Source organism: Xiphias gladius, chromosome 20 (assembly GCF_016859285.1).
Source record: "Xiphias gladius isolate SHS-SW01 ecotype Sanya breed wild chromosome 20, ASM1685928v1, whole genome shotgun sequence".
NCBI lineage: Eukaryota > Metazoa > Chordata > Actinopteri > Istiophoriformes > Xiphiidae > Xiphias > Xiphias gladius.
This window is the reverse complement of record NC_053419.1, coordinates 24,000,724-24,012,167: the sequence shown is the minus strand read 5'-3', so window position 1 is coordinate 24,012,167 and position 11,444 is coordinate 24,000,724. Positions and strand designations below refer to the sequence as shown.

General features: G+C 43.4%; 1 protein-coding gene across 2 annotated transcripts; it reads left to right on the top strand.

Annotated features, from left to right (window-relative positions):
* The first annotated feature begins 3,899 nt into the window (after positions 1–3,899).
* Positions 3,900–10,055, top strand: cetn3 (centrin 3). 2 transcript variants are annotated; one of them, XM_040158099.1, is made up of 5 exons: positions 3,900–4,050; positions 5,422–5,557; positions 7,060–7,174; positions 7,347–7,538; positions 9,342–10,055. In XM_040158099.1, exons 1-5 carry the CDS (start codon positions 4,034–4,036, stop codon positions 9,383–9,385), a joined length of 504 nt encoding a protein of 167 aa, XP_040014033.1. In that variant the 5' UTR covers positions 3,900–4,033; the 3' UTR covers positions 9,386–10,055. The 2 variants fall into 2 exon arrangements, with proteins under 2 accessions (XP_040014033.1, XP_040014034.1); XM_040158100.1 differs by lacking the exon at positions 3,900–4,050 and adding an exon at positions 4,071–4,361.
* The last annotated feature ends 1,389 nt before the right edge of the window (positions 10,056–11,444 follow it).

Here is an 11,444-nt window from a genome sequence, read left to right as displayed (position 1 = left end):
GGAGACTGTGGTTTGTTTCCCCTTTACCAACCAACAGACGGTGTTAGGTTATTGAAATCGTGGCCGTGCCTTCCATGTGTGATTCTACGGGGCCTGGACACAAGACAAACCGTTTCATTCGGATTGTTTTTACGGCTAAAGGAGCCGGGCTCTTCCTCTACCACCGGTTGTATTTCGTAAATATATTAGAATGTTGTCAATAAACCAAACGGCGTCAGCATTTCTGTCCTTGGTTCTCGAGGGTTGGTGTATTTAAAGGGATCCAGCAGCCCCCCCCCCCCTGGCCTCCATCCCCGGCCTCTCTCCGCTGAGGCCCGGGCAGAGGCGACCCAGGCGGGCGGCACAAAAGGCCTCTGTGTGTTGTTCCACAGGAGGCTGTTGGTGGTGAACCCAGTCCTGCCAGGAACACTCTGCTCTGCGGCTCTGTGCAGGTTTGGTGGGGGTATTAATGTGCGTGGCTCTGTTCAGCTCCGCCAGTCTGAGCTGGAAATTTGTGGCGTTCAGGGCCAAGTGGTGTATCCTCAGGGGAATGACAACAAGGGGGGGGGGGCAACTTCTCTCACTCTTTTATTCACAACGTCCTTGACAGCGAAAACGTCGCTGCTGTGTTGCCAGATTCGACTGACGACAAACAGCCCATTCAGAGCCTTGAACCACCGGACTGTCATAAAGGCAGCCCAGGGTCGGTCTCAGGAGGGATGCTATGACATCCTCTTTAAATAGTCCACGCACATGATGCTTTGCTGCAACTACGCCTGTATTTTTTTTGGAACCAGACACCAACGTGAACATGTAGGCTTCAAACGAAGAACACAATGGAGGGAAGAAGACAGGATCCTTCACCCAGTCCTCCCCCAATAATCCATGAGGCGCCTGCATTGTGCGTCTGGTGCCCTCATCTCTCTGCAGACCGAGGGGGCACTGCCCCGCCTGGGCAACGGGAGCTGGGTCCGGAGGGTCGAGTCGCCCCCTTTCAGCCGACAGTTATCTGGTCCTGTCGTAGTAGTTGCGATACTCCACACTCACCAGCGGAGGTCGGGGACGGGGACGGATGCAGGAATCACCGCTGAGCACAGGACAGGGCGTCAGGGAAACCAGAGGGGGGGTCGGCCGGTCTCATGAGACAGGCAGCACTGGGATCCGGTTGTTTGTTTTCTTTCACCGGCGACCAATCAGTATCCAGCTGGCCTAACGTCACGCTTCCACACACCCCGACACACTAGGTGGCGGTATGCACCTTTAGAGTGGGTTTGCGATCCGCCAACAAACACAAAGAAGAAGAAGAAGAGAGGAAAAAAAAAAGAAGTATTAGTAGTCGTCTCTGTGTTTGGGGACGAGTAACGTTTGATTTTAAGATCCTAAAAACTTTGAGATCCACCGAAAATGAGTCTGTCTCTAAGGTAAACCAGCCTGTCTCCGCTGCTCTCTTCATGTCAACGCGCCAGCAACGCAGAAGTTAGCTCCTTCGCGTTAGCTAGCGTTAGCACGTTCGGCTGTTTGAAAACCGAACCGTCCGCAAAATTCACTCATCATCCAAGTTACCGTTATTTTTTCAGATAGTTGCTTGTATAGTTTAATTTCCTCGCACCGCGTCGCAGTGCAGCTCGGTGTTTTGTTTGAAGTGAATCTTAAGGCAGCTGTTACATTTAACTCTATAGCTCCCGTTGAATCAAAGGCTAAACAGATGTTACGGTAAATTCCCATCAGATTCTGTGACTTGTGCAGGAATTTATTGCAGGAACGTTACTGGAAACGTTTTTTTGAATCGTTCTGCGTCGTTTACTTGACTTTGATAACTAAAAACAAAAATCATGTGGCCCAGCGGTAAAGGGTTTGAAAGGACCTTCTGAGTTTTTCAGACCTCGTGGTCCACGACCTTTTAGAGGAACCGATGGTTACCTCTGTGACCCGAGGGTGTTCTAAGACATGAGAGGCACAAACTGGGGCTCAGGGAAACTTAAATGACAAATAGCGGGTTTCTGGATCTGGTCTGAGGTGGTCCAGATGCGTGAAAAGCAGCGAAATTAACCTTTTTCTTGTTTTCACAAATTGGGTAATTGTTATTTGGATGGAGGAAAACAGCAAAATCACCTTTTTTGCTTTCATAAAAAACAAAGGTTTCACAGATGTGAAAGTGGGTTAAGCGTTAAAGCTTTAATTAAGATTTCCCTTTCACAACAATAACCTGATTAAAAAAACAGAGAATCCGTCACTCAGTCCTGTCGTTTAATTTTCCCTTAACTGCCGAATGAGGAACTGCAGAAAACCTCAGCATCGTCTTTGTGCTATCACGGCTGGCTAAATTTGTGACCCTATCTAAAGACTATGGAAGTTCCGATTTTGCTGCTATAAGTATTTGATAACGCACAATAAAATGTTGGCATCAGTAATATAGCTGATATTCCTGACTGGCTCACAGCTCTCCAGCTGTAGTAACACTGGCATCTCTCTTTCCAGAACTGAGCTTGCGGCAGACAAAACCAAACGCAAGAAGAGGAAAGAGCTCACCAAGGATCAGAAACATGAAATCAAAGAAGCTTTCGAGCTGTTTGACAGTGACAAAGATAAAGAAATCGATTATCACGAGCTGAAGGTGAGCAACCGAGACAAAAACCAAACCATGAAGTCCAAGGAGCTCTCTGTAGACCTCCGTGATAAAATTGTGGCGAGGCATAGATCGGGACAAGGGTATAAATCCATTTCTAAAGCTTTGAGTGTTCCCAGGAGCACGGTGGCCTCAATAATTCTCAAATGGAAGAAGTTTGGAACCACCAGGACTCTTCCTAGAGTTGGACGTCCAGCCAAACTGAGCAACCGGGCAAGAAGGGCCTTGGCCAGGGAGGTGACCAAGAACCCAACTGTCACTCTAACGGAGCTTCAGAAATCCTCTGTAGCGATGGGGGAACCTGCTGGAAGGACCACCATCTTAGCAGCACTCCATCGATCAGGCTTTTATTGTAGAGTGGCTAGGCAGAAGCCAGTTTAAGTAAAAGGCATATGACAGTCCGCTTGGAGTTTGCCAAACGGCATTTAAAGGACTCTGAGAGCGTGAGGAAAAAGATTCTCTGGTCTGTTGAGACCAAAACTGAACCCTTTGAGCAGAACTCTAAACACTTAGACTGGTGAACACCAGGTACTGCTCATAACCTGGTAAATACCATCCCTATGGTGAAGCATGGTGGTGGCAGCGTCATGCTATGGGGGGGGGTGCTTCTCAGCGGCGGGGACAGGGAGACTGGTAAGGAAGAAGGCAGCCGAATACAGAGAGGCCTTTGAAGAAAATATGCTCCAGAGTGCATGTGACCTGAGACTGGGTCAACGGTTCACCTTTCAGCGGGACAGTGACCCGGAGCATACAGTTGAGACGGCGCCGGACTGGCTTGGGGACGAGTCTCTGACTGTCCCTGAGAGGCCTAGCCTGAGCCCAGACTTAAAACCCATAGAACATCTGTGGAGACCTGAAGAGGGCAGTTCAGACGCTTCCCATCTAGTCTGATGGCATTTAAGAGGGCCTGCCCAAATCCAATTGTGCAAGGCTTGTAGAACCTTACCTAAGAAGACTCGAAGCTGTTACTGCTGCCAAAAGGGGTTCTACAATATGCTGGATTAAGGGTCTGATTACCTTTTTGTAAATGAAGAATTCAGTTTTTGATTTTTAATAAATGTGCAAAAATTTCAAAACGTGTTTTCCCTTTGTAATTATGAGATATTGAGTGTAGATTGATGAGAAAATGGCAGTTTTATCCATTTAAATGTAAATCTGCAACACAATAAAGGATGCAAAAGGTCTGAATACTTTCTGAATGCCTTTGTGTACATAAGATGATCTTCAATAAAGTTTGAAGGGAATAAAAAAAGTGAGTGGCCATGACCTTAGACCAATCAGACAACACTTTGCTGCTGCCTGGTAACCACCGACCAATAGGAGGCTTCTGTGTGTGAGCGCGGATAAACTGATTTGTTGTTGTCGGGACAGTCATCTCTGTGTTAAGCGACAGTAACTTTTACTTTTAAACCTTGAGATCCACCGAAAATGAGTCTGTCTCTAAGGTAAACCAGTCTGTCTCCGCTGCTCTCCTCATCTCTCCGCCAAAAGTTCAGTTCAACGCGCTAGCAACGCAGAAGTTAGCTCCTTCACGTTAGCTAGCGTTAGCATGTTTGGCTGTTTGAAAACCGAACCTTCCACAAAATTCACTCATCCAAGTTACCGTTATTTATTCAGATAGTTGCTGTTATAGTTTAGTTATTTCCTCGCACCGCGTCGCAGTGCAGCTCGGTGTTTTGTTTGAAGTGAATCTTAAGGCAGCTGTTACATTTAACTCTATAGCTCCCGTTGAATCAAAGGCTAAACAGATGTTACGGTAAATTCCCATCAGATTCTGTGACTTGTGCAGGAATTTATTGCAGGAACGTTACTGGAAACGTTTTTTAATCGTTCTGCGTCGTTTACTTGACTTTGATAACTAAAAACAAAAATCATGTGGCCCAGCGGTAAAGGGTTTGAAAGGACCTCCTGAGTTTTTCAGACCTCGTGGGTCCACGACCTTTTAGAGGAACCGATGGTTACCTCTGTGACCCGAGGGTGTTCTAAGACATGAGAGGCACAAACTGGGGCTTAGGGAGACTTAAATGACAAATAGCGGGTTTCTGGATCTGGATCTGGTCTGAGGAGGTCTACGTGGGGGGGGTGGGGAGCAGTGAAATTAACCTTTTTCTTGTTTTCATAAATAGAATGAAGGTCACAAATCTGCAACTGTGTTTCACAGTTATTGGATTCTACTTATTAATCAAATCCAGGTTGGACAGGAGTAAATGTTGAAGTTTTTAAGTTAAACCTGGTTAATTGTTGTGTGGATGGAAGAAAACAGCAAAATAAACTTTTTTTTTTTTTTTGCTTTCATAAAAAAATTGGGTTAAGCGTTAAAGCTTTAATTAAGATTTCTAACACCCTTTCACAACAATAACCTGATTAAAAAAACAGAGAATCCGTCACTCAGTCCTGTCGTTTAATTTTCTCCTTAACTGCCGAATGAGGAACTGCAGAAAAACTCAGCGTCGTCTACCAAAAATGGTGCCTCCATAGTGTTTAGATCGGGCCACAGATTTTGCCGGCTGTATTTCACTGTTCCATAATCTGTGACCTGTCTGATGCTGTGACACCAATGGACTTCCTTTATGACAGAGACCAAATATATGGACAGGTGGAAGACTTAGTGCTGTACAGTCAGACCTTTACGCCACAGTTTGTGCTATCACAGCTGGCTAAATTTGTGACCCTATCTAAGGACTATGGAGGTTCCAGTTTTGCTGCTATAAGTATTTGATAACGCACAATAAAATGTTGGCATCGGTAATATAGTAGATATTCCTGACTGGCTCACAGCTCTCCAGCTGTAGTAACACTGGCATCTCTCTTTCCAGAACTGAGCTTGCGGCAGACAAAACCAAACGTAAGAAGAGGAGAGAGCTCACCGAGGATCAGAAACATGAAATCAAAGAAGCTTTCGAGCTGTTTGACACTGACAAAGATAAAGAAATCGATTATCACGAGCTGAAGGTGAGCAACCAAGGACACCAGTCAGTTAGTTATTTTATAGTCAACAGATGTCCACTGTACTGACTATTTAAAGTGCAATACATTCAGATTTTAATTCTGTTTAAATTTAAATATGCGGGGAAGATGGTTTTGATTTAAGTATTAGTATAATGCCTCAACACCCATCTATCATTACATACATACATATCATTACTAATAATAAATAGAATATACTATAGAATATATTATTTATCACAATGACAAACTAAACAGTTGGGTTCGGCAATATCGCCTTAAATCAGAACCACTGTTGATTCACACATTTGCGTCAGTAATAAGTAAGGAAACAATAACTTAATAAAAACACCTTCATCCACCCTCTCAGTGGACCTTTCATTTATTCTTTGTGCCTGACAACAAAAAGAAAACCGTAAATCATGCTGAGGAACATTTATTTAACATATTCCGAGGTTAAGAACCTTTAACTAAAGCAGGCTCCGTCTCACATCTCTTGACTATCATAATAATATTATAAATACATTTTAATCACATCTTTATGGCTCTGGTCATCTCATTCCATCTGCAGGATGTTTGAGGATATGTAGTGACATGAACAAAGCCCGTATAACAGTGGCTGTGTTAACCCTTCCTGCCTCTCCCTACAGACCTTTGACGGGACTGTCACGGCTGAGGTTGTTGATGATTTGTGGGTTAACCCCTGTCCCTACGAGGGGCATGCCAGTATCGCATTTTCTTGCTAGGATTGTTGTGGCCAAAAATATCAGTGTAAATGGTATTATCACAATATTTATCACACTTTCCTGATGTACAACAACTAAAGCAGAAGTATGGTAAATTTACCTCACACCATTGTTGCCTTAGATTATTCTAAACCTAACAAAGTTATTAGTGAACCTACAGTTCGGTGCAAAGGTTTAAGGCACTTGAGATGTTTAGATACTTCCTCATCATCCCTTCCATTAGGGAGGCATCTGATTGTCCCAAATTCTAACTCAACAAGCTTTTACAAACCACTAGCTGTTCTTTATCTGCACCTGCTCCACAACTGCAATTTCTTCAACATTTGAGTTGTTTTCTGTATCCACATTAAATCCACTTTCAGGTCTCACCAGCGCTTTAGACAGAGCACAAGGTTGATATTATTGCCCGAAACTGCAGAATGATGCTGACAGACTTTCTCTGTTTGGAATTAGACCACACGCAGCGGATGAGTAGTGAGTAGTTGTTTATACTTAGGGTAAGATCTTATTCACTGTTGTACTTTCTGGTGCATTAAAGGAAGGTGAGAGCCTGTATGAAGGGGGGAATTTATTGAATATACCAACGTGATTAAAAACCAGGGTCGGTAAGAGAGACACAGTTGCTCAGCCCCACTAAGACCCAAGGCATGGATAAAAGAGGGTGTGAATGTGACCAGTGGGGATTAATTGATCGATTGAAAAATGTTCTAATCTTTAAGTTATGCCATTTAAATATATATCACAGTTAAAAATTCCAAACAGGTGGCAATGCGCGCACTCGGCTTCGAAGTGAAGAAAGTGGATGTTCTGAAGATTCTTAAAGACTACGACAGAGAGGGAAATGGCAAAATAACATTTGAGGATTTCAATGAAGTAGGTAAGTTTGCCCTCACTTCGACTGAATCTCAAGGCAGAGAGATGCTGCAGAACATGTGCCAGCGGCTGATAATAAAAAAGGGATGAATGTTGACACACAGAATGAATAAATCTATCTTTACACTGACTAAGGTGCTTCAGTAAGTCCTGAACATGCTCACATCTTCCTGCAGTGACTGATCGCATCCTGGAGCGAGACCCAAAGGAGGAGATCATGAAGGCCTTCAAATTATTTGATGATGATGAATCAGGAAAGATCAGTCTGAGGAACCTGAGACGAGTAGCTCGAGAACTCGGGGAGAACATCAGTGATGAGGAGCTGCGCAGCATGATCGACGAGTTTGACACTGACGGAGATGGTGAAAGTAAGCGATCGCTACCGTGTTCTTACATCGGGTGTCAGGACTGAGGCTCTCAAGGTGCCCAAACGTTTTGGCCAGAAGGAGCCAAAACCTAAATATATCAGGGCCTCGGGCCGATATATATAAGCGCCGTATTGAATTATAGTGAAGTGTATATGAAAACTGACGAAAGGTTCCGGTTCAACTTATTTTATTCTTAAATGACTGAAGAGCGTTCATTTCTACACGGGGCACATGTTAGAGTCCACCTAGTCCACCATGCATACAGCTTTAATCAAACACCCTTTTAAGATTTGGAAGCAAAGAGGTGCACCACTAACCTCTAATATAGACAAACAGCACCACAGTCCAGCAGTGTGCAGAGGAGGAGGTGAGTGTTCAGTGTCCTCTGTAGATCTGCCACAACCCCCAACAGCCACAAGGGGGCAGACAGACAGTAGCAAGTCAATAAACAAATGAATGTCTATGTGGGTGTGTTACTTTCTGGAACCATAACAGGCTTTGCGTGTTAAAACAAGCTCTTCCTGCTAGAAACAAAAAAAAATGTTTTTTTGTCGCTGTGAATGGAATTAGATTTTTGTACAATTTAAATCTGCACTTGATTTTTACATTCTTAGTTCAGAGGAATCAATATCAGAGTGTGTAAACATGAACCTAACTCAAGCAATAACTCCTATAAGGTAATAGAAGGTGTTTTAGAGACAATAACATCTGAATAATATAATAACTTGTAATGAATTGAGGGTTTTCCAGAGTCTTGAAGGGCCTAATACGCCTTTTTTACTGTGGACATTTTGACTCAACACAGCAGGAAAAGTACAGGTGAAACCAATCGTAACGACAGCTGATCCATGCAGATAAATTAATGTTATCGATTACACCTGTGCAGCCGAAGCACAGTACTGAGCTTTGCTTCCGCATCTTTGAAGCTGCTGAGACTATTTCAGCACCGTGTGTTTGATATCCGAGGTTAGTAAGAGTGAGGAATTCTAAAATACACGTCGTGTCCAACACCTCACCCTGGTTCACCCCACCGCTGCTCCCTGTACAGTAGACATGCGATAGTTCACTTCATAGTGAGCAGTAAACTGAGATTTCGGTCGTCACTGACAGATTTACAGTTGCACACGTTAGTATTTCGGCATGTATAAAGGGCAGTGCATCGTGGGATTCTTAGCAGAGAGTAGTGAACGTACCGTGGACACGACATAAATGTTCCCCCGTGGCATTATATAGTGCTCTCGCTCTGAATTGGGACATTCACGTGACACGTTGGACCAATACTGTGAAATATATCGTAAACAGAGAGTGATTTCAGACGCAGATTATGTCTTAGATGTGTCAGGCTTGCTCTCAATGTCCATTTTATTCCATCAGCTACACCATGTGAAACTGCTGCTTGTCCTTTGATATAGAGCTTTAACCTCAGAGCTGAACAAAAATGACTAGACCAGAAACAATTAGTGATTCATTGATTAGTTGATTGAACAGACATTTATCGGCGTCTGAAGTCATTTACAAGTAAAATTACAAAACATTACCTTGTTTTAGCTTCTTAAACATCAGTATTTGCTGCTTTTCTTTATCTTAATTGTTCGCAAACTGAACGTCTTTGGGTTTTGGACCGTTGGTTGGACAGAACGAGACATTTGAAGACGTCACCTAGGGTTTTTCACTATTTTTTCCACTAATGGGCAGATTAATTGCCAAAACAATCATTAGATATTCTTCCTTGAAATGTGTTAAAAATGAGCATTAATGTGCAAAGTTATTTTCCGACTGAATTTTTTTCGCTCCCTCTGCCAGTAAACCAGGAGGAGTTTCTTGCCATCATGACCGGAGACTCCTGACGAGGAGACTGCACGTCCGAAGGAGTTTTATGGAAGCGGAGGACATTTGTGTCGGATTGGTCGTCCATACTGAGAGAACCCGAGTGGCTGAACATCTGTGTGTATGTGTGTGTGTGTGCGTGAAGGTGAGTGTCATCACGGACGCACAGGTTCCTCTCGAGTGTCTGAAGTGGACTGGAGTGGGACCTGTGGTTGATACTTGATTTGTTGCATAAAAAGACTGGACTGTCTGACAAGTTCAACATCGACCACATCGCTCGAGCCATTCGCTGTGTCAGCTGTTGATTTTACGCTGGTCTTTTATTCACTTTTGCTCCAAGTGTTGTGGACTTTTACATGTTTCTCTTTTCATAAAATGTGGCGTATCAAAAACCAAACCAGCTTCGATGGATTAGATGTTGTTAGTGTTGTAGGTGATTATATTCGGAATCTGATGCTCGCTTTGTTATAAACCTTTGTCACATCCAAATAACTGCTGGGGAAAGGGGGCAAATAGGGGGAAAGTTTTATTGTTTGTTGCTGGAGAGAGTCTGTGAGTGTGTCTGTGTATCTTTACTGTATAACACATTTCATACTGTAGCTCACCATTTTTGACTTGACTTCAGTTTACATGACGGGAATGTTTGAATGTGCTATTTATTTTATACCAAATAAATCGGTTTGTCACCAAGTCTTTTTGCAAAATCCTTATTTATGTTTTTTTTTACAATAACCCTCTTCAATCCGTGCGGTGTCGGGTTCAGCGTTGAAAGGATACAAAACTCCGTAAAATGTGGACAGCGTGTAAATCGAAAAAATGAATTGAATTCAAGAATTACAAAAAAACCCCAAACCATATCCAAGGGAACATCTTGGTCATGGCATTTTTCCTTACAGTCACCGTGACAGACAGAATTTTTAGCCTGCTAGCAGTGTGGCTCTATGTTTGAATGAGGGAGAAAAATCCGCCTGCAGCCCAACAGTGAGGCATGTCCTGTAGCTGTGGTTCGAAGAATGGTGACGTGGCTTCCCACGTTCCGGGATTTGAAGAATGTCTTTCTAAAGATTGACATGAGTTTCATATGTGACCTGCGGTGACTGGGCTGTGGTGACATCTTGGACGTTCCGGATGAATGTTGGGGTAGATTGTGGCAAGCTTGTAATTCTAATACTGTATTCAGTTCGTTAATATCAATAAATACTATTAGTAGCTCCAAGTATCCTACAGCCATGGACAGAATGTGAGACAATGGGCCCCTGGACACAGACATTTAAAATGCCCAATTTGCATCTCTTTGTGGTTACTCTGCGTCTATGATCGTTTGTGCACGTATTCTTAGTTATCTTGTGTGTCTTTGTGGTCATTTTGTGTCTCTTTGTGGTTGTTTTGCGTTTCCTTATGGTCCATTTGCATCTCTTTGTGGTTACTCTGCGTCTGTGCTTGTTTCTGCATCTGTTTGTAGTTATTTTGTGTGTCTTTATGGTCCATTTGCGTCTCTTTGTGGTCAGTTTGTGTCTCTTTGTGTGTCTCTTTTAGATCAGTTTGCGTCTCTTTGTGATTGCTCTCTATCTGTGATCATTTTGCACATATTTGTAGTCATTTTTCTTCACTATTAGTGTGGGCGGTGTATCATTTACATTGTATAAGACTATATCTTGTGCATAGGGATGATGAATGTGTGTTCCATACTGAGTTTCTATACTTTCTCAGGACATTGAGTCTCGATTTGTCCAACTTTGCATGTCACGTCCAGGTTGCTGCCTCCTCCCTGCCGTTCCTTAATTGTCCACCAGAGGGAGTCAGTCATTCACGACCCCACTTAAGGCCTGAACGTGTGAGGCGCTGAGCAGCTGATCAGAGAATCGGTCTCAGGACAGGAGGTATATTCTTTTCTTTTGAGGCACCGTCGTGACATTTATCGTCGCACAAATCAGAGCAGGTTAGAAGGAAAACAACCGGCTTCACTTTATCTTTGTAATCATTTATAATTTAGCTCCAGCGCTTGGCCTGATTTACAGAAGTAATTTGTGCTAAAGTGAAGAGCAGCCGTGCGTCTAATTAATAAGTGGTGGTACATTA